Source organism: Pyxicephalus adspersus, chromosome 6 (assembly GCF_032062135.1).
Source record: "Pyxicephalus adspersus chromosome 6, UCB_Pads_2.0, whole genome shotgun sequence".
NCBI lineage: Eukaryota > Metazoa > Chordata > Amphibia > Anura > Pyxicephalidae > Pyxicephalus > Pyxicephalus adspersus.
The window spans coordinates 45,382,109-45,406,203 of record NC_092863.1 but is presented as its reverse complement, the minus strand read 5'-3'; the positions used below and the strand labels follow the sequence as shown (position 1 = coordinate 45,406,203).

The following is a 24,095-nucleotide window of genomic DNA, read 5'->3' as shown; positions in this document are numbered from 1 at the left end:
TCTGAGTATTCAATAATATGTGCATAAACATTATCATTCATTAGAAGCTAATATTAAGTCTGATGGTAGAGTTAGGTCATGTTAAGGGCTGTGAATGTTGACATAATTAATGCAGGCAAGTCTTTCTGGTGTACTGCTGCATATTTATTCATTTACTGTAATCTGAAACATGAATAGGCAAGCACCAGGAGGATAAATTCTTCTCTGCCCATGGCCCTCCCTGCCCAAGCTCTCAAACCAGTGTGTTCTCTACTGTGATAGGTCAGTCCTGATGGTCTAGATGATAGCTGACCAGGAATACGAAGAAAATCGAAGCCACCTGTTTTATTTTAACTGCCTCAAGGCCAGGGTAAAAGCATTTTGGCAGCACCATCCCCAACATGAAGTAGAAAGCTGACACTGAAAGCTAACTACCAGTTGCACTGGAGATTCTGAAAGCTTCAGGTCATGCATTAGTTTCCACCCACCAACTGTTACACCTCACCTTTTACCATTGGTAAAAACAGAGCTCTACCAATCCCTAAATTTAGTGGAAAGTGAGTTGGGGGCACCACCTGCAGCAGGCCTGCCCCATGTCCGTCATAATGTGGCCATAGTGTAAAGATTACACTTAGGATGCAATTCAGACGGAAGAAGGTGGGGTCAGTGACCAAAGTCACTGAAGGCGAGCGACAAAAACACAGTTTTTCCACATTCTTTAGCAGAAGCAGCAGACAGATGCCTACTTAATGCTGTGGAGCAGGTAAAAAGCAAGTAGTGTGTGATACACCATCTATCATGATAGATGACAGCACTCCAATACCCGTTAAATAAAAAGATGAGCGAACCATCAGAAACTTTCTAAGTGATCTTCAGAAACCTAAGAGGAAATGCTAGCCACTTTGGACCAGGAAAGCTAACTTAACCAAAACAAGGTCTATAAAGCAACCTAAAAGAAACAGTGTTTTACTTGGAAGGTAAAATTTTGGTTTTCGCATACTATACCTGCAGAAGTGTTTCTATGTTTGTGGTACCTTTCATTATTACTTTTTGTGGGTTGAAAAACTACAGATTTTTTTACCGTCTTTCTTTATCTTGTTGGTACCTTTGGGAATGTTTGGGGTTTAGGATTTGTTTATACTCAGAATGAGATTTGTGCTTTGCGTGTGTTTTATCCTATTAGTTTGTTTTTATACCCTTAACTTACACTGATGCTTTCCAGAAATGGATTTGCCGTCTTTGCCTCAAAACCAGCAGTTGACGGCCAGAAATGGCAAGTACTCCACCGCACACACACACACTTTCTCTCCTCTTTACCTTTTATGATATATCACAACCAAGGGAACAAAACAATGTACAGAATACATTTTAATGCAGAACACTCTAAAGAAGACTAAATATTCCATATTAAAATATACACAGTATCCACATCTTTAAAAAAAAAAAAAAAAAAAAGAAAAGTCTATATCAGTCCTCATGCGGTTTCCAACTGTCAGTAAACAATGTCATTGCCCCAGCAAAAAGGAGGTATCCAATCAGAAGGAAGAATGTTGCAGGTACTGGTCCCACTGATACCATGCCACATAAGACATAAAAAAGAAACAAATAGAACAGAACACGATAGTTGGCAAGGAACCGAAGACGAATTCGGGGCTCTGCCTGATAAACAGAACTATGTGCTGGAACAGGGCTCATTCTTCGTGCAGGCGAGTTGCTGATTAAATGGTAGGAGCAAAATTTTCCCACGAAGTCCTGCCTTTGACACAAAGCATCCATGGAATCTGCAAACTAGACAGGATATCAATATTTCAATATATGGCAGGGATTTATAATTTTTTTTTTCTGCTTGTTATGGACAACAATTAGCAATTTATAAAAACAGCACCCTGCCCCCAGTTGGCTAAAACTAAATATCAGTCTTGTTCCCCACCCAATAAATCTCCATGTCTGTCTCATTTTCTACCAATACGGGATCAAATACATTGTAAATGATCATTGTTTTTCCCTGTATTCTCTTTAAGCTTCTCTACTCCAGAAATACATTTTATTAAATTCAAATACTAAATGAACAAGACAGAAATTTTTTACACATATCAAACTATTTTTTGCCATAGAGCTACCACAGAACAATTAAAAACTTCAGCAAGAAGAAAGCTATCATTGTTCTAAAACTAACACACTTCCCATTTCCACTGGTAGCAACAAACTATCCTTTTTGAATGTCAAAATATCCTTTTTTCAAAGAGAACAAAAAAATCATTTTCCATAAACACCACAATTGTCAAAGCTAAATACACAATATTCTCAGGTGGTATATGGTATCTATTCAATTAGCAAAATATCTTCTAAATAAACTGACATGTTTTAGAGGATGTAGTAAACTGGAGATATTTCTGCAGTTACGTATACACCAATAAAATCAATGTATCCAAGTACAATTATTACCAATATAGTTAACTTTATTTGACTTGGTGTCAACATTCTGTTATACTCTATAATGTGAAAATCAGCATCCGGAGCCAATCAGATGCACTGAATGTACGTGTGAACATGCAGAGAAGAGATGAGGAGTGAGCAGAATGTCCAATCACAAGCTGGGGACACAAAGGTGATTTAGCTTTGTTGTTTAGGTGCAGATGACTAAAGTTAGGGTACCAAGATGGCTTGGCTGCATGACAGAGCTGAGAACATTTAAAGACTTAGTAACATTTTAAATCCTTTTTTATGTTAAACAGCATCTTTACCTGTATTTTTAATTTGTATTAAGTGATATTCATTAACATTGCTTTCTGTTTGTCTATAGAAACGTCTGCAACTCCCTTGCCCTCTGCAGTTGGCCCTATCCTGCATGTTGTAAACTATGGAACAGCTATAGCAGTGCACCATCTATGTCTAAATAGTCCAAATTTAAAAGGTTAATGACAAGCAGGAAAGATAAGCGGTCACCACATTCTTATGCAGATTAAGGTTGAGCACCTTACCCTAAAATTTAATGCCCGAGACAGCTGGTACAGTAGGCGTACTAGAGTAGCATTCTCGTAGCTGCGGATTGGTTGAAGTTCAGGGTCCCCCTGGTACTGTATGTCAAACTTTCGCAAACCATTGATTATCTAAAGTTGTAACATGACAAAAAAGAACAAATCGTGATAAAATTTAAATATAATGTAGCAAAACTGCTACCACTTTCAGTGCAAAAGACAAACAAATATTTCAATAGAAATTGAATAAAAAAACAAAAATGTATACAGACCCTCGCAAAAGTTTCACCAATTATTCTTACTTTATAGCTTGCATGGCTCAAATATTCATAATTTATATTCAGAATTGTTGATTATTAATTTTTTTTCCACAGCCTCAAGGTACCCCCCCCCCCCCCCCTTCTTCCTTATTCAGATGTTCAGCTCTCCTATATGTCCTATAGCAGTGGACCCCAACCTTTCTGAAAGCAGGGCCTGGTAACATAGAATAAAGTTATTGCCACTGGCCAGTATATGTACAGCTTACACTACTCGGCTATTCTTAGCAGCTCGGCCTCCTGTCAGCACACACTAGCTGAGAATAGCAGAGTAGTTTAGGAGAGCTGCTGTGCCGTCAGGCGGCAGAGCTGCTGGGAATGGCAGAGAAGTGTAAGTTTTACATACATTGCTCTGCCATTCTCAGCAGCTCCTGTGTAAGCAGTGTGCAGAGAGGCTCCCGCTGTCACTAGCTTTAGAGTAGTGTAAGGGGGGATGCCGGCAGCAGTAGCTTCTGCCAATCCTGCCCCCCAACTCACCAGCCCTATAATATAACATCCCAGCCTCAGCTACTACCAAAACCCAGGGATATCCATCAGCTTGCCTGAAGAACAGCCGCCACCATGACACACCAACACTAATGTCATGTTACCTTTTTTTGTTGCTTGTATAAACTGCATTCTCAGCCATGCTACTCTTGAGTGCCTGAATAGGTAACATTTTTAGTCATAATGTCTGCTTAAGTACCTAGTTAGTTTGCATTCTGGGTTATGATGGTCATCTACAGTGCACTACTATCTACACTACTTAAAAACGAAAGTGTAAATTCCAGTGACTGTACAGTTATTTTCAGCACCTACTTTAAAGTGTTTTTATGTAAATTTTTAAATACTTGCTTTTATACATTTAGGTTATTGTATTAAGCACTAATACATACAAAGAAATATGTACACTGGCCACTCGAAGAAGCTCTGAGTGGGAGCTCAGCATAGGCTATTCTCTTGTTTACATGTTTATTATATACAATTCCTCAAAAATGAGAATCAAGAAGGAAAGGCGAAAATAAAGGTAGGTTATGTGTACAGCAAAAGGTGTTTCTTGCTTCCACTAGACAAATAAATTGCTGCTATAAGAACCATCTTTTATTGTTTTATTCAACTTCTCATAAAACGAACCCTAAATAGGCTGTCTGTAAACATAAACACTAAAAGGCCATATAAAAAAAATATATATTTTTAAAAAAAATGTGCACTGAAGTTTGTTTAATAATATTAAAACATATTTATTTGTGAAAGAAGGCCAAGCATTGCTCTTAGGCTCTGTTCTCCTATGGTTATATATCTCCTATGTTATACTATGGCTGTGCATGTCATTGCAGTAACAAAAGCTGGAAGCACTGAAATGGGCTGGATTCTTACATGTACCAGTGCACAGCCAGCCAGCAGTGCACATATACTAAAATACTGAAATTAATAACTGCAGGGAGAAATCAAGCACCTTGGAGAAATCCACATAAGGTAAGCTACCAGACATTTTTTGGAATAGGATCATATACACTTATGGCATGCTTACCTGCTTTCTACCCAAGTCAGTCAGGACCACACCATTTTCACTTTGTACACAGTCTGGCAATTGGTTTCTACCATTTTCATCCTTTGCATTTCCCAATCTTACTGTGAACTGGCTGAGTTGTGTTGAATTCATCTAAAAACCAAAAGAATACATAATAATTTGAAAAAGTGTTAGGCTTACATTTATTATACAATGTAGTGTAAAACTGTATGATTGAGATGTAATATCTGGCAAACTATAAAAACCAAAAAGAATAAAGAGTACAAAACTAACCAGGATACCTCTATAAGCCATTAAACCATTACAGTAAATTATATATATTTTAAGTGAAACGGCACAATTATGACAAACTTTAGCAAACCACACAGCTCATCCTGAGATTGCAATGCGAGGGTGTCTGCCGGTTATAGTCACATGATCAGCAACAATATAATTTAAAAAAAAAAAAAAAAAATAAGGGAAAAACAGCTGCAAAAAGAAGGAAGTAATAACATGATCAGTGATTATTGGACTGCTTTCTGGTCCCTGTGCAATCTAAATTGTAATAGTCAACACAATAATTTTTAAGACTTTTTAATTTTTTTTTTGGATACAGGCACGAAGAGTAGGCTAAAAGTATCCCTGCAAATTAAGCAAGATTGTTGAAAAGTTGTATCTGGGTAAGAAATGCACTAAAGTGAAGTTTTTTTCCAAGTGATTGACTGCATAGCTTACGAAGAGTCACGCATCCTTTCATCACAAAGGACTTTTTTTCTGGGTAACTAGATTGCATGCTGAGAATGAATGACCACACAGAAACACAAGGATCTAGACTTTTGTGCAGATAACTTACCCTAAAGATATCACAAAGAAATTCCAGTGCTTTTTCTAAGTGTTCATCAGTCTTCTTAATGCTGTCATACCCAACCTCATCAATGTCATTGCCTGGGTATGTGTTGTTTAGGTTGGCAGGACTCAGTCCAAACCAGGAAAACAAGGACTGGTTGACGGAGGTATCTGGGGATTGGTCAGAGAGGGACTTGGCAGTCTGCTTGGCCTGAATGATCATCTGAGCAAGTCGTAAAACCTGTGCAATGGAATAATAATGTCAGACAACTATAACATTATCTATCAAAATGTTTCTCTACAAATTGCACATGAAATAATAAGATAAAATGTAAAATGGCAAATTAAGTCTTGTGCATAATGAACGCTTCTTGGAACAAAGCTATTTTCTGAGTAATAATTGCCTATTAAAAGGCAAATCTAGACACAAAGAATACAACTCTTTATCACAAGATTTTATTTTGTTTACTTCCCCTTCCCATTTAAATGGGGGAAAAACATTTTTAATCCAAATATGTTACCATAAAACAGAAAACTAGCATTAGAGTGGTTGCACTGGAACCGATTTATTGAAGCCCCTCCAAGACTGAAGAGGATACACTTTCATCAGTGAACCTGGGTGATTCAGCAAACCTGGAATGGATTTCCAAAAAGTCATCAGCAAATATTTTTAGTCCTGGACCAGATCCATTTCAGCTTTGCTGGATCACTCAACTTCACTGATAAAACTGTATCCTCTCCAGTGTTGGAGAGCTGGAATAAATCAGGCACAAAATGTTAGAGGAGATAAACTCCTTCACTGACTCAAACACCACAACCTTTCTGTTTCTGGGTTCGGGATCCCTCATTTTTATTGGTCAGGCAGGGATGATTTAACTCTCATGAATGTGTTCTGCAGTTTATTCATTCCTGACACCCACTATCATACACATGTGCAGCTCAGTGTATGTTCTACAGAAGATTGTAAAAAGGCAGGTATGTTTGTGTTGTTACCAATCCCTTCTGCAATAAAGAATCTGCTCGCATGCAATATTTTGATTTTTAAGTTTAGCTCCACTTTAACTAAACTCCACAGGAGTCCATACAACTGATTGTAAGTGATTCAATCTACATATGTATACATATATGTATGGATGTTTTGCCTTCATTTGCCTTCTCATATTATCTAAACTGCATTTAGCTGACCTGTGGACCACACTTACCAGACTCCGTGTGTCACTGCCAAACATTTGTGTGTATTGGAAATTCTGGCCTTCCAAGCTGTACACATGACTTTTCACCTTCAAAGCTGTATCGATGATTGAGGGCTGCCATGATGAAAGAAAGCTGCCACCAAGACTTGGGGACATAAGGAGCCTGTGCTGACGGTGAGGAATAACATGCTCTGGTTCGAGGAACAATTGTTCACCTGTACAGAGATAAACACAGCTCATGATAGGGTCTGAATGATTAAAGCTTACAAGTACAAACTACAAAACTCTGACTGCTTGTAATAAAAATGGACAGCTGATTTCTTACCCTTTTGTATCATCTCTGCCAGGTTGAGCTGGGAGAAGACTTTGGTCACTCTGAAAAGCATGAATGCATTCTTTTGGTTGACCAGGTCACTGCGAATGGCCCGATTTAAAAAGCGAAGAAAGAGCTTTGTGTATATTAGTAAATTCTCCTGAACAAACGGAGCCCTGTGGAGGAAAAGAATCATGAGTATTTTTTATTAGGTTATAAAGGAAAGTTGTAAATGCTAAATTTAAGCCTTCATTTTTTCCACCTCAAAGTGCACTTCTCTGACAAAGAAAAAACCGTAACATCAAGTTATTAAACTAAAAGAATAACATTAGTTTATGCTATGCTGACACTGACATATCCTTTATTAAAAGGAAGGTGCACTTTTCTGAAACACAAAGAAATGAGGATTTGCAAAAACTTTAAAAATCAACCTTAAAAAAAACCTCTGTTTCAGCAGTTGACGCTTTCAGAAAGTACAGATGATGCCACTAAGCCTCCAAAGCCCCACAAAAAGGACTTCCGCAATAAGGTGAAGCATAATGATCTTGTCTGCACATTTCAGAAGATTTAGGAGAAAGGGCAGATGTACTTTTAATCTTTTATCCATGCAATCTTTATATTTAAGAAGATTTTGCAGCTAAATAGCATCCGACATACGGACAGACGACTCCTAGATATGAACAGAGGATTCCCTGCTCGCTCCTGTGCAGGATGGAGGCTAGATGGGGGGAGGGGGTCCATGACTTGCAGAAGAAATATTTTTCCAAACACAGCTGAGGTTGTGGGCTGAGCTGATCTGTAACATCTTGTAACTCTTTAATAACCAAGACAAACTCTGCAGCAGTTTCTTTTTGTATATCAAAGCACAGCTTGCTCCAGAAGTTAATAATTGTCTAGGCTCCAGAAAGATTTTTTTTTGCTTTGTTTGTGAATAATTTACAGCCAGGATTTTTTACAGTAACTGACAGCATGCTGCCTAACATTATGTTGAGATAAACATCTGTCCTAATTTTATTTATTAAATAATGTACCTGTTCCAACCTACATACAAATTCAACTTAAGAATAAATATACAGTCCCTATCTCGTATGTAACCTGTATGTCAAATTCTTTTTATCAGAGCAACAAGCAGAGTGGTAGCATTGAGACACCAAGGAGCTCTATTGACTAGCTAATGTACAAAACATTGTATCAAATACAATAACAAAATGAAAGTATTTTAAAATATGGAAAACATTAAAGGGTATAAACGTACTTTAAGGTCAATACTAAAAACAATAGGTCAAGCTATGTGCTCACTGAGAACATCATTGACATTCCTCATTTTAAACCCAAAGGGCGCGTCTTGGGATGAAGAAAGGTAGTGAAAATTAGTATTGCGTAGAATAAATTAATAGGTAGGTGTTAGTTTTGGTATTCCTTCATGCTTCAAACTAAATCAAAGACCTTTCCCTGAATAACAAGAACATTTGTAAAGAAGAAAGCAACAGAAGGGGTTTTATGTGTGGCCAAATGCAAAATTTCTTTATATAGAGATAAATAGTGATAACATAAAAATTGCATTACATGATTACTAATACATTTTAGTATTCTGTAGTAAGAGTACCAACCTAGATTAAATTAGTACACATTACATCAATCAAATAATGGTGAGATACATATACAAATACATAGTCTGTGCAGTGGTATCAATTGCCACGTATGTCGACTTAAACTAAGATACCTGATCTAATTAGACATAGGACTACTGTATGAAAGTCAAAAGAAAGGTCTCAATCTGACGCGTTTCACCTCTCGGGTTTCCTCAGGGGCAATAAGAGAACCATAAAGATAATACAATATGTTATTCACTATTTATCTCTATATAAATACATTTTGTTTTTGGTCACACATAAAACCCCTTCTGTCTCTTTCTTCTTTACAAATTTATTTGTATAGAACAAAATTAAAACAAGAAAATATAAAAAATAATATTATAAGTGATAGTTAGCATGGCTTCAAGAAAGACCGAAGTTTTCAAACAAATTTACTCACTTTTTATGAGGAAGTAAGTAAACAGGTAGACAGTGGAGTAGCAGTTGATATAGTGTACTTGGACTTTGCTAAAGCATTTGACACTGTACCCCACAGACGGTTAATGTGCAAGTTAGGGTCAAAAGGTTTGGGATTAAAAGTACCATTTCTGTGTTTGCAAATGACACAAAACTATGTAATGGAATTAGGTCCATACAGGATGTCTATAATCTACAAGCAGACCTGGATGTACTGTTTGATTGGGCAGCCAAGTGGCAAATTACATTTATTATAGATAAATGTAAAGTTATGCGCTTGGGCGCTAACAACATGCATGCTTCATATGGTCTAGGAGGAGTAAGAAATGGAAAAGGATCTGGGGGTTCTGGTAGATCATAGACTAAAGAACAGCATGCAATGCCAAGCTGCAATATCTAAAGCTAGTAAAGTACTTTCTAATATTAAAAGAGGAATAGACTGCAGAGATGGAGACATTATCCTGCCCCTGTACAAAGCATTGGTCAGACCACATCTGGAATATGCAGTCCAGTTTTGGGCACCAGTTCACAAAACAGACATTGTGGAATTGGAGAGAGTGCAGAGAAGGGCAACTATACTAATAAAAGGAATTTAGGAGCTCAGCTATGAGGAGAAATTAGCTGAACTGAATCTATTCTCCCTTGAGAAGAGCCATTTAAGGGGGGATATGATCACCCTGTATAAGTATATAAATGGTCCACATAGTAAACTCACTTCCCCTTTATTTCACATTACAAAGAACAAGGGGGCACTCTTTGCGTCTGGAGGAAAAGAAGTTTAAACTCCGGATAAGGAAGGGATTCTTCACTGTAAGGTCTGTGAAAATGTGGAATCGGCTCCACCAGGAAGTAGTTTGAGCAACTACTATAGATTGCTTTAAGAAAAAGCTGGATGCTTTTCTAGAAGCACAGAATATACCTGGGTATTAAGGGTTTAAAGTAAGGATAACAGAGACTGTTGATCCAGGGAACATCCGATTGCCTCAAGGATTTTTTTTCCCCTGTTGAAGCAAATTGTACCAGGGGATTTTTTGCCTTCCTCTGGGCCAATTATGTCTTATAGGGTTTTATATCTGGGATATGTTAGTTTCCCTAGTGGTTGAACTTGATGGACTGTCTTTTTCAACCTAACCTACTATGTAACTATGTAAAATTAAATGCCCCAAAAAAGTAAAATGTCGAGGTTCTTACCATCTCTCTGCAACACTGCGATTCTGTGGTTCACTACTCGATGGTGAGGCTCCTCTTTCTGGAATATATCTCCATGGCTGCAAATAACTTAGCCATAACTCCAGTACCTGCAAAGGATGTGGCAGTGCTTTTTCACACATTTAAAATCAATAAAAGTACATTTAAACCCAAGAAAATAAAAGACATCAAAACACATACCACTCTGAAAGAAGCATCAAGAGGCCAGTGTCCAAAGCAGTGCTGCAAAAAGACATATAGCTTCTGCTGTATGAAACGAGGAATGACAACCCTACCAGGAACAGAAAGACAAACAAGTTAGTTTGACAGACCTTACAACAGACATGAAAATTCCCTGCTGGCTTTGCAAGTCTTCAGAAAAGTCCACAAAAAAAAAATGTGCTTTACAGAGATCCTGGCACTGCCTTCGCCTACCATAAAGACTACCCCTTCCCCTGTTGCATTCTTCATAAAGACCAACACAAAGAAAAATTTACAAGCAAGACCTTCCAATAATGGTCAGACAACGTGAATGAACCTGAGAAAAGTGCAGAACACAATCACTGCTGAACATAAAGAGATATTGGAAGCCATTGGGTAAGAAATAAAAGTTTTATTCAGATTGACACTTCAAATTCTAAACTAACAAAGGCAGAAGTATCTGACAGGAATTCATTTCTTAAAAACTGAAAGATAGTTATTTTAAACTATTGTGCCATCAATAAGTGACTGTTCTACCATGTTATACTCTTTATATCTGGTATTATTAAAACACAGTGAACCTACAAAGGCAATGACTAAAATAAAGTAAAAAAAGACGTTTTGTGTTCGTGTGTGCTCGCATGCACACATGTAGATAAATAGATGGATAGACAAGCATTACCTTTTAAGTTCTTCCAGTGGACTTGGCGTGTGAGAGTGAGCAGAAGGAGACGCCTGCTCAGGCCTTAGACTGTTAGCAAAAGTGTGCAAGTGTTTGACAAAAACTCTGACCACCAAAACATGTTCTTCTGAGGGTTGAAAAGCCTCCTGCGATCATAAACACGGTGTTTTATTTATACCAAAAACATATTTTTTTCAGCATAGGCAAGCTAAATCTAAAGAGAACACCACCAGCCAATACAAGAAATCCAAGCAATGATCAAAGCATATGAAGGAGAAGAGACAGACAAACATATTTGTGTAGTTAAGACTGCATGCACCCTCTTTTTCCCAATAAAACAAAAGTTAATGAACAAACAACTTTGGTTTAAATACAATTACTTGTATGCTCGGGTTGGAGCATGATTACTTTCCCACAGTACTGTGCAGTTTTAATCGTTGCATAATATTAGGTAAATACAACTTGCAGTAGGAGCTAAAACCTAACTATTTAAAGCCAGTCAGAGAGAACAGTGATGTCAGTCATGGAACTGCTGGTTGCTTTACTGATCCTCATACTTTAATATTTTTAGCCAATGGTTAAAAACAAGCAGCCAGAATAAAGGTTTTAAACTTTTTAATTTTCTGGATTGGAATAGTGGTCTTATGAGAATAAGAAAACATTAAAGTATATTGGTCAGTAAGACAGCTAATCAGAAGTCAGTTCTGCTATCTGAAAGATCCTACAGCATGTCCCACATCTGATGTGCAATAGGCAATCCTAAAGAGACCCATTTACCAGGTAATATGTTATCTGACCATCTCAGACTGTGTAATTTATGCACTGCCTCCTCTGCAATACATTGAATACAGAGGTATTAGTAAAGGGAACTAACCAATAGCTAAGCACAACTATGCAAGCACCAATGCAGAGTAACTGGATGAAAGACTGGTGGACACCTTTATGACTATACTGCAAGTTGACAAATTATCTTCTACAGAGGTGCCTTGCCCGAAAGAATTTAATAAAATTATGGCAGCTCATGTTTTTAATCATCCATAAACAAAAAAAAAAAAAAAAAACGCATGCTGCTGCTTGTGCTGCCACTGGGTCCAATACAGCAACTAAATAGAATCAGGATCGGAATTGGTCAACCCTGCTGTTCATACATAGGTTAGAGGTCCAAACAGCTCAGATCTGTCACTACCAGAATATCCCTGTGAGGTAACCAGTACATAAGAGCATTCCTATTCCTTACAAGGAAAACAACTGGCACATTAAACTAGTGTAAAAAACTTTCATAATGTGTATAAGGGTGAATGCATCTTTAAAACCACAAAAAAAATTATATTGACACTTACAGGTTGTCAAGCCAAAGCAGTTTAGTATTATTTATAATAACTCCCAGCCAGCTGCAGAGAGCAAAGAGGCCAAAACCTTTAGCACAAGGTAAGCCTGTAACAAATCACAATGCAGAAAAGAAGCATTATCTACAGAAATGTGTTAAAGCCCAACTCTAGCCAAAACCTGTTTTTGTTTCCTTTTCCAATAAGGTAGAACCAGTGTTTAATACAGGTAGTGTCTACTGTAGAATTCTCCTAGTGACAGGAGAAGCTTTGACTGGAGTCCGGCATTAAGCACTGAGGGCAAGTATCTAAAATCAATGCACCACAGTCAACAATTGTTAAAGTGGCCCTTATTGAAGGTAAAGATAGTCTGTGCTCAGCAGAACCCCAGGGTGCATTGGCTTAGGTGATGTAAAATGGCAGCAGAAGCCAACTGTCCCCCCCCCCCCCCTTTTGCTATAAATCACATGGCAGAATGTTTTCCACAAAGCTGGAAGTACTTGGTAAGAATGGAGGGACCCAGGTAGACCAGGACTAATGTACGCAGTGTTGAACACACTAAGCCTGTAGTGAAGAGCTTCCAACTGGGAGACGAACACGGGAGCCAACAGGTGAAGAGAAAAGGGAAATGGGAAGATTGGGGACAAAAGAAATAGAGAAACAAAACACAAAATTATGGAATGAGAGAAACACCGTGTAGAGAAAAGATTGGGCATCATTTCTGTAATCAAGTTACATGAATGTTTGGAATACACGGTTACAAGTGCACACTGCAACTAGACTGGTACCATTCATTTCTCTCACTATAGCTAAAAATATCACCAAATAAACAAACACAAACAAGGCTCAGAAAGAGCAATAACAATTCAAACACTCAAAGCACAGGGAACAGCAATGGAATATCAAGTTATTTAAAGTTTGCAAAAATTGCACTAAAGATTGTATGTAGGAGCCAAGCGGGTGTATCTCTAATATTGAAAAGAAAGCTTCAACCAGATGTTTCTTAGCATCCGTCTTGATATAATGTTTATATAGTAGAACTCATACTGTAACTAGAGGTTTTGTGCTAATTTCAGCATGATCAACAGAGAAAAAAATCTTTACCAATACAGCAGACATGAAACCACCTAATAAAATAGTTCCAGGGTAGCTGGAAAACAACAGATGTGGTTTCAATATGATGACTTTGTTTCTAAGCACCTCTTTAGCTACAGGACATAAATGTCAGTAAACCAGTTACCATGAATTTGCTGGATGCTTGGAATGACTCCAAGCAGGGCAAAGTAACCAGGGCTCTTATTAGCTATTGCCACCCCTTTCCTCATTTTCTTCCAAATGACAGCATTCATGTCAAGTGATTGAACCAGCGATAACACAAAAGGGGGCTAATAAAGCCATCAGCCTAGTTTAAGGTCAGACAAATCAGATTGGAGGTTACACAGGATCTGGTTTCATGACTCCTTGAAGCAGAAAGGAGGGTATTTCCAGTGGAAGGAGGGGAAATTAAAAAGACCATATTACTTTGTCTGCACAAAGTGAAGGGAGATTTAAACAAATGTGTAAAGTAAATTTATTAACCTATCAAATTAACAAAAACACATTATCTAGCAAACAGACAATTACCTTGGCATGCGGTGACTGCATCTTAAGGTACATTTCATGAGAGTAATGGTGAAGCCACATCTCCACAAAGATCTGAAAAAACAAAATAAATAAGGATGAGTCATTTTTTTTCTTTATTTTCCATTATTAGGTTTTAAATTACTGCTTAAACACTAAAGATGCTCCGTATAGTACAGGAGATAGTAATAATTTGAGGTGCACCCTGCAAGACAGGATGTTGTCATCACCTGGGGTGGGGTATGGCAATACCATGGGTTTAGACTAAATGACTAAGGTATGTACAGGTGATGGAACCATGTCAGTTGAATACTTTTCCCCTTTACTATACACAGTTTAAGTACATCTGTCATGAGGTAAAAGAGGGGTGCCATTGCTAACCTTGTTCCAAATATGATAGTTGCCTGGCTGATTTTTGCACATGCAAAGACCAAGCATATAGCAAAAGAACATCCAAGAAAATATTCTTTGTATTGGCACATGTCCCATTTGCTGTGTTTTATTGGCACACGTTCCCGACTATGAAATATTACTGAAAAAAAAAGTAGCATGACACGTATTTAACCAACATTTTCAAGAGAGGGCAATAATGGCAGCCACCTTTTTTCTATCACTACTTCAAAACAAACCTGGCAACTTACAATGAACAAATAATGGAAAATTTTAAGCAGCTGAAGTAATAAGCTAGCTTTTTTTCCTATAAAAGCCAAGACTTTTCCTGACCTTGCTACTGGTTGGTTTACTGTTCAATCGAGACCTAAGAAGAGGTGATGCTAAGATGGACTAAGCTAGACTTTTTTTTTTTTTAGCAAGAATTGTACGAAGAGAATACTATAGGTTTGTGCGCCTCTGTCATTAGAAGAAAAATGAAAACAATTACCCCTACAAAGAAGAAAACGACCAAAGTCTGTTGTCTTGCCAAGATACCATTGCCTAAAGAGTGTGAGATGCTTGGACCTGTGGTTTGACCTGCTGGCCTAGTATTTTTCCTGTCTTTATGGAATGAATGACTTTCAAACTTTAGTTTCAGGGCTTTAATGTCCAGACTAATTACTTTGGAACATACCTGCAATAATGTCTCTGACCTCCAGATCTCCTGGGCTGCTGGGTCAGCATTTACTAAGTGCTGATGGGAAATATGTCTCTTTAGAAGACTAGAGTGGGTGCCATATGAAGACAGTGAAATGGATGGTGATCTAGCAGAGAAGAGGGCAATGATCAGAATTATAACAGCATGAAAACAAGTAGGTTAAAGTACAAATAAATATAAAAAAAAACATAATTAGCACATTACATACATTTTTCAAGGCTTAACAATTCTAAGCATATAGTAGCAACTATACCAGCATTTACATTGCTTCTTTTTTTTAGCTACTAACATTTTACAAAATAAAAACTATGTGTAAGTAGTTGAGATTTTAAAACATACTTCAAGGAATCCTTTACAGACAGAAAAAAGAATGCTGCAATAGCCTTGAAGCTTTACTGATCCAAAGACTTTAATACTTTGATTCCACTCACTAGGAGCAAGTATTGTGGCCAGGGACAACCATGCAGGAGGTGGTCAGAAATAGAAGCATTTTATGTCAGTCAGTGTAGGTTCCTATTAATTTGGCCACATCTATCTGAAGGGTTTATCAGTGTTGCAAAAAATGACATACAACCTAGTGCAATTACATTTTTATACAAAGTCTGTTACCTTGGAGCTGGGGATGGTACAGCCCCACCAGGATTGGAGAAATGGGGAGGTGGAACACTTCCCTCAGTTGGTAGGAACCATTTCAGGTATGTGTCCACAAGGATGAAGTAGGCACTTTGAGTGGTGCTGGCCAGGTGCTCGGAATCATTCTACAAGAAAGGAATACACATTCACAGTTAAAAAAGCAGTCATATGATTTATAAGACCAACTGCTTTCATCCATCCACTCTGGCAAGAATTATCTGCATATTTTTTAAACAGGCAATTTACAGCAAGAGGAATGATCTCTCATTGGTCCAGCAGCTAACCCAACAGGTTGAACACCATTCAAAGGCTAGTTTTTTTAAAGGGGGGGGGGGGGGGGATTGGGGTGGGGGGGGGGGAAGAGGGGGGAAAAAAAAAAAAAAAAGATCAGTAGACATTTCCCTATATATCCATCCAAGAACAAAACAACTTGTATGTCTGCAAGTGTAACTTGTTTTTTCTTTCATTAAGCACTGTAGAAAAATACTCCATAGTGCTCTGTCACTTACGGAAAAAAATAAGGACATAGGATTTTTACCTATGATTTATCCCTCATTATTCCCTGCCAGAAACACAGGGACAATAAAAAGAAGCAGCAACAATGCCAACAAATCACAGACTTGTGTTGCGTGACTAGTCCAAGCTCGCCAAACATGACCAAGACAGGAGTGGAGGTATACGAATTGTGAATATGAGATTCACCTGTGGCCAGTAAGTAAGAAGGAAAACACATAGAGTGTAATTCTCTAGGAGGAGGAAGTGACACTGCTTACTTTAAAAAGTGGTATAGGACTGGTTTATGCAGGCTGAGCTGAGCTGAGATATCTAATTGGTATATTGCTGTGGGAAGTTTCAACAACCTCCAGGAGTCTAACTGTCCCTGGCCACATTTCATACTTGTTATTAGACAGCAATGGTATTTAGCACTACACCAAACATTTGATGATTTTATATGGACAGCTATTTAATAATAAAATGTGTTTTCCATAATATCTTTACTTACCTTATGTCTGATAAGACAGATGGCAAAGTGGAAAACAAAATACTCAAAGGGGTCTGAAGAATACATTAAGAAAATCATATGCCGAAACCATGTATTGTAGTAACCATAACAATGTTCCTCCAACTTTCTTTTTCATTTTAACATAAACGTTTAAATGTAACTAAATACAATTTCAGACACTTGGCAAGTATAAATACTTAGGCTATGTACACACATCTTGATGATACTTGGCTGATATGCGCTGCCAGGCTCTTCTCAGACGAAAATCTGACGTGTACAGAGGTCATTCAGACATCTTTATGAATTAGTCCTCACAGATCCATGAACAACAAAAGATCAACCACTACAAAAAAAAATGAGGGGAGGAGAGCGCAGTGGTGTGCCTGCCGCTCATTCATTCTCTCCCCTCTCCATAGAACAGAATGTTGCTGTATGAACATTGTTCATTCATTCATCTTTCAGTTGTTTGTCACTGGAAACTATTGAGAAAGACGATTGCTAACAACAATAATCAAGCGTGTGTACGTAGCCTTAAACCAGTATAAAGGATACTCAGGGCAAGATTGAGGCCAAGACCTCCTGATGTTGGAAACTGGATCTTGTTATGATAGAGAGGACATTCAGGCAAAACTCGCTCCTGTATAGATGCGCGGACAGGACCCTAATAAAACAAAACAATAACGAGGTAGGTTACTATTAGATAGGGTATATATACTGACATTTTGTAGATAACTTCTACGGCAGTCAAAAATAACAGAATGTGCATTGTATTTTGACAACAATCAAAAGATAGTAACTTACTGGCAAATAGGAAACAGGGAAATCATATCTGTACTCTTCTGCTTGTAGCTTATAAACAAGTTTCATCATGGCCCCACTGAGAAAGAGAGAGAAAGCTAATATTTTTTTTTTAATTTTCAAAATATTGACAGACAAATACCTAAAACCAAATTCTGAAGTATTTCTATTGGATGATGGTGTAAAACGTAATGTTTGTCTTTGCAGCCGCCAGTGCTCTCCTCTACTCTCCAAAGCTTTAGTTTGTGGGCATCATCCCATACAGTGCAAGGCTCTTAGATAAACTCAGCAATCAGATAAGCAGGGCAGTGGGGCTTAAGAAGAGGTAGCAGGTGTCTGGTCTAATGCAGAGGAGAGCATTGACTGCTGCATAGGTGTGGAATAAGGCAACTAGTTTTAGTACATGTTCTCTTTGATCTAGATGATAATGTTGCTCATTTCCTGATGTGTAGCTCATAATATCAAAGTGAAACCCTTCTCACAGAAAAAGAAAAATGTTTGCCTGTAGTTCAGGCTTAAAAGGCTACAAGGTTAGATCGTCTGCCTGCTTTAAAACTTTTTAAAAAATAAAAACTTTTGGCTTTAAATATACTATAGGTCTACCCCAGTGACATTTAAGATTTAGGATCTAGTACATTTTATAATCCTTTAACTTCAACCATCACTTGAAGAAACCTGCAAATCCTACGGCTGGTACTTTTCTTTAGAATTCCTACTTTTAAATTGATATTCCTATTTAGAATTTGTGCCCATACATATTGTACACAATTGATGTAAACTTATGAAACCAAATTATTGATGTAACAGGTTATTTAGGTGTGCGGGATCGAAGAATGTCTTCTGAATATTGTGTTCACTACCAAGTGAATCATTCACGTGGAAAAGAAATGTAGCTACAGAGAAATGAAAAGTCTAAACACCCCTCTTGTATGCTTTAGTGATTAGATTGAAGAATTAGATAACCCAGGAGCCTCCAGTTTTAAGTTTTTTTTTTCTCAGATCTTTTTTAAAGATACAAAGGAGATGGCATTAGCACTCTTGGAAATACCCCGACATGTAAGCATACCTAAGACCACAAACAAGAGAGATGAGGCAAGCCCAAGGAAAAGTTGAAAATGTTACAGGATTTACAAGGAGCCCAGCACAATTCAACAACAGAAGATTACATTGTGAATGTAATCTGTACCTGTGAAACTGATTTATTTATGTAGCTTACTGTAAATGTTTTTTTTTAAGTTGAAATGCAAGGAAGAAAGGGATGGAAACTTCACAAAAAAGTGAAGCAAATGGATATGAATGTACCTAGGATGCAGGAACTCCAGTGCAGTGTGGAACTCTAAGGGTATCCTGTCCTGCAGATGTCTCAGGTCCCAGCCAGCTATACTACCATCCAGGCTGCCAAAGACCAGCTCTACCAGCCATGGAAAGATAGCATGCAGCTCCTAAAAGCAAAACAAAGAATTAGAATATAAATATGTGCTATACATTCATCAACTCTATACTTTGACAGTTACAAATTAATTGGAAATTAAAGGTGTAATTGAAAAAATATTTTATCCCACTGCTAATGAGCTAGCAGAGAGGGATATAATCAGTAGAAGTGGGGTAAATATGTTACTCTGATTCAGTGAAAAATGATCTGAAATCTATTCCTAAATGCTGAATCTGTGTACAGATAATCCTCTGCATAATTTGCATTATCTCAGAACGTGAAGCAGGTAAAACATGGTAACTACAGCCCCATTAAATCCTTCTGATACCAGTTTCGCTTCACAAGTAAATTCACAAGAAAACTAAAAATTGAGATACTTCTCAGAAACTCAAGCTCACAGCTGACCAGAAGTAAAACACATTTAAAATTTTTTTTATAGAATTAAATTTAAATCCAGGAGTAATTGCAGGATCTATTCAAACCCATAAATTATTTTGGGAAACATAAGGCGTATACCAAACAGGGAAAATTTATAATGTTTGAGCCAGGTAATTCTGGCTAATGCCAAGCCTCGTATTGAAACAACTAGGGATAAAGTGGAGAGAAAGAGAAGCTTTTATGGCATATTCGTAATTACTGATAAAACAATTATATTTTTTAACACTAGAAACATAAAAGGTATACAAGAACAATTTATACACAGTAGGTTGAAAACAACCTTTTCAGGAACCCCAAACGATCCCCAAAGTCCCACCACTACAATTATAGAACTACAATTTTTTATAGGAACTAATTTCAATAACCATAATACATTTTCCTATTGTACACAGTCAGAACCTAGATCATGAAATCGATTCTCAAATGACTATTGGTATTACCAATATGAGCATCTTTTGCTGAAACTGTAAGACATTCCAACAATTATTTAAACATAACACATATATTAAAATGTTATATTAGTAACAATACCATGACACTATTCAAAGCCATGTTTCCACTCCATGTGTTCTGCAACCAACTAATATAGATATAATTGTTATAGGTTATTTTAGTTCACATTGTAAACAGTTAAATTATTACAACCATGTGAACCTTTTTTGGGTTTACTTGATATTATTTACAATGACTTTAACAATATGTCTTTTGATTTGATTGCTTTAACTTTCATTAATACAAATAAGTAAAGTATACTGTCTTTTGATTATTGTAGTCTGTTGCACAAGTCTCCATATCCCTCAAGGCAACCAATTAGGTGAAACGCGTCGAGAAGGAGACTGAATTAATGGATCTGGTTACTACTAACAGTCAGTGACATAGCAATAATATGCTCATAATTTGTACAATCTGATTTTTTTTACAAAATAACCTAAATACTCTGTATAAATTGTTCTTGTATACCTTTTATGTTTCTGGAGTTAATAAAATTAATTATGAATATACCATTAAAGCCTCTCTTTCTCTCCATTTTTATCCATAAATTAATAATCTTTGAAGAACCTGGCTGCTTCTAAAGTTACAAAAAAGTAAAAATTCATAACACCGGAGAACCAGATTCATCACTTTTCTGATTCACCTAAATATCACCATGCAGATATGTCTCATCTGTAGAGACAAGAATCCAGGAAATCACATTTCATGGTCCTTTTCTTCTGCAGAAGACATGAGTCTGTATATATTCAGAAAATTGTGCTATTCGCTGATTCTTCTGCAGAAGACATGAGTCTGTATAAATTCAGAAAATTGTGCAATTCGCTGATCATAAAAGTTTTTTTACCCTTTGGTAAAGCTACGGTAGATACAAACTGATTTATTCATCATTATTATCGAGTAAAAAAAAAGACCAAGGAGTATATAACGAAATGTTCAAATGCATTAATGACTGTAATTACTGTTAATACGCATAAACACTTTAGTAGATATGTTTATGTACTTGTTTATACTTTTATTATAATGTGTTGTAGGGACATTTATTCACCACTAGCTTTCAATAAAGCAGAACTCTAGTTAACACAAAAATATTTGCGGTCAACGCTGCCTTCTATTTACTCCTACTCAGTACCATGTGCGTGTTGTGCCAGCAGGAGATATGTCATCCCAGCCAATTAAGATGGCCCAAGATAAGAACCGGGAAAATCGGAAGATGGTTGAATGTGTGACAATGCAGGGACAGGTAAGGGCATTTAAAAAGTTGGGATCAGCCAGGTAGGGTTCTTATTGCATTAGCATTGCATTATTACATTTTATTGCAGAAGAGATATCAACTGTCAACTTTATTCTGCAATAAAGGATCTGACTAATGACAACAGAAAAAAAAAAAAAAAAAAGACTTTAGCTTTGGTTTTAAGAAGTGTATTGCTTTTTCCCTTGGAGCCATAGCTGATTCACAAATATACCACAGTGCTCAAGTGTCATCACATAAAATTACCCTTAATACATATCAGCACCATGGTATAAATGTTTACATTCTTTTATTTATGAAGTGTCTGGGGGACATTTTAGCACCAAAAACTAGAAAAACAAAATAATTTGAATGAGAATACAAGACATTGATTGCAATAGAGTTAAACGTCTATATTCACATTACCTTTGCAGGGAAATCCTCGATAACTCTGACCAGATCTTGGCACCGCTGCACAAACGGTTTAGTCACGCAGTCTGCTTTGAGTGTGGCCTGTTTTCAGAAACATCAGCAACTTATGTGAATACATTTTAATAACAAAGCCTAGTGACATCACGAGTGGCCAAACACTATTTGGTGGCCACTAATTCAAAGGTTTACATTCTCCAAATATTCCACTATATGCATAGACATACATGGTATTAAAAATGTCCTGCTGAAAGCTTTTTAATGTTGGATAGCCAGTCACATCCTGATTCAAGCTTCGCCTTCAACAGCAAGCTGATGAGCTGTTTCTGGCTTTGTCACAGCATGTTGGAAAATCCGGCACACTAGCCTCCTCTTATTGGAGAATAAAGGGTAACAAAGTCAGTGTTTAACCCTTAAATTGTTTAATCTGTGTGGGAAGAAATTTTAGGCTGCTGGCAGCCCCTGTATTGTGACCCAACTCTTCAAAAAACAGCCGGGTGGTTACTAAAAAATGTGCAAGGTGGTGCACCCATTTATAAGGGGCTGGGGAGGATCACTGAAAGTGCACGCTTGTAAACAATGCTGGTTGGCTTCCATTGGAGATCATGGCAGAGTATGAGCATTTATATTACCTTTTTTTTTTTATATTACCACCGTTGCTCTTACTGGAGAATCCCAAAAGAAAATGTGGATTACAGTATAAAACAGGACAAATTAAGATCTATCATGTTAAAATCTCCCTTAGAGCAAACAACACTAATGTAGTATGAGAACCTGACTGTTTACTAAATAGACAGAATATAAGTCCTTATATTGATAAAGTTTTGATAAATATTAAGGAGATTGTGCAGTCTAAATGTAACCTGTATAATATATATTTAACTTTACCTATTTTTTATGCTGCATTTTGCTGCAACTTCATTTTGCTGCAATTTTGCTGCAACTGAGTTGATTGAACAGGGCTGGGTGACAAGCTACAGACATATAAATCAGCAGCAAAAATGCACACCCTGCAACAAGTTTTATCATTTCAAGCTGACTCAATGTATAGGTGACAACTCTCCTCTGTATTCAGGAGCAGGGCAGCATGGTTGCCACACCATTTTAAGGAGGTGCATTTCACTGGCAGGATCAGCTAATCCTTACAATCAGCCATTCCCTTGTGCTGTGCTGAGAATGTCAATCCAGGCTGCTGAGGAGATCCCACTAGACAGGGAAGGAGCAGCTTGCAGGGCTCACAAAGTTAAGTTTCTGGAATAAAATCTGAAATCCAGCAGGGCGATAACTTCATATACTGTACTAAAATCCCAAGTCGTGTTGTCAGCCCTGCCTGGTTCTTAATGACTACAGAACGCATTAAGATGATGAGGAGAATGTTCTGTAGCACATCAGTAAAATTTGGATAAGTCTGACAACATTGCATGGGATTTGAGTGATAGTGTGGTCAGCCCAAACAGATCAACAGGTATTTTTTTGTCCTTTTAGTATTTCAGGAACTATTGCGGACCTAAAATAAAATTTTTACCTCACATAAAAGAGTAGACAACTCTTTTATATAAGGTACAAATTACCTTCTTTTTTTTTTTTTGGCGAGGGTTAAAAACTTTTTTGTATTTCTGTCTGGATCGCAACGGTGATTACAATAGAATAGGCGCGCAGAGCCTCTTTGGCATGCACAGAAGGAACTTTATTCTTCAATGGGGTAACACATGCGCAGTAAGAGCGGGACTCTTTTCTCCCCATCTATGTCACCTGATGAAATGCCTGCGCAGTGCGAGATCGAGTGACATAGGTAGAAGGTGGAAGAAGGGCAAAGCAGATGGCGGCGCCCCCTCCGGGATAAAGGAGGATCCCAGGATGACAGGAGGCCTGATCAGGGAAATTTCTGGAGCAGTTCCCAATGGAACTGCGAAAGTAAAAGTGATTTTTGTTTACTTCTGCTTTAACTTTAGGGGGCTGAGCCCTGCAGGTCCAGTGAGATTGCCTCACCAGCCTGGCAAGGAATCCTCAGCACCCCACAAGGGAAGGGCTGGCTGTAAGCTTTGCTGCAGGGAAGTTATATAAACGAATAAGAAACTAAAACACTGACTTCAGTCCGAGCTAACCGGATTCTAAGATCGTACAGGCCATGACCGTGCCCACACACACCATAATTACCGGGCCATAGTATGTATCAGTGTGTATAGATTGCAGAGGCCGGGCTCACACACTGGGCTCTTACCAGCAGATAGCTGGGCTGCGGGTTCCCCCCGAGGAGGCTCATCCTCTCCCCCGACACTCGTCTCCGGTATCCTCCCGCCAGAGATCAAAAATCACTTGTAAAGTTTGGATGATGTCATCACCAAGGGACAAAACTCCCCGCTCTAGGGT

The 24,095-nt window shown here is 37.7% G+C and overlaps 1 protein-coding gene across 2 annotated transcripts; it reads right to left on the bottom strand.

The window, feature by feature from the left end:
• Positions 1-1,329: 1,329 nt before the first annotated feature.
• On the bottom strand, positions 1,330-24,095 carry SMPD4 (sphingomyelin phosphodiesterase 4). Of its 2 annotated transcripts, XM_072415580.1 has the most exons (19): positions 23,947-24,095; positions 21,723-21,809; positions 19,009-19,148; positions 17,710-17,785; positions 17,461-17,569; positions 16,909-16,961; positions 15,882-16,030; positions 15,249-15,378; positions 14,186-14,257; positions 13,063-13,146; positions 11,238-11,383; positions 10,556-10,646; positions 10,358-10,464; positions 7,128-7,291; positions 6,812-7,017; positions 5,617-5,850; positions 4,785-4,916; positions 2,961-3,089; positions 1,330-1,767 (listed from the first exon to the last, which is right to left on the bottom strand). In XM_072415580.1, the coding sequence occupies exons 1-19, from the start codon at positions 23,986-23,988 to the stop codon at positions 1,447-1,449; spliced, it is 2,472 nt and encodes an 823-aa protein (XP_072271681.1). In that variant the 5' UTR covers positions 23,989-24,095; the 3' UTR covers positions 1,330-1,446. The 2 variants fall into 2 exon arrangements, with proteins under 2 accessions (XP_072271681.1, XP_072271682.1); XM_072415581.1 differs by lacking the exon at positions 13,063-13,146.

Coding starts and splice junctions, on each gene's coding strand:
- SMPD4 (XM_072415580.1), bottom strand. CDS start 23,988: ATGAGCCTCCTCGGGGGGAACCCGCAGCCCAGCTATCTGCTG. Junction 5,851..6,811: donor GCAGTGACACACGGAGTCTG/GTAAGTGTGGTC, acceptor TCCATTGCACAG/GTTTTACGACTTGCTCAGAT. Junction 4,917..5,616: donor TTCTTTGTGATATCTTTAGG/GTAAGTTATCTG, acceptor TTTGGTTTTTAG/ATGAATTCAACACAACTCAG.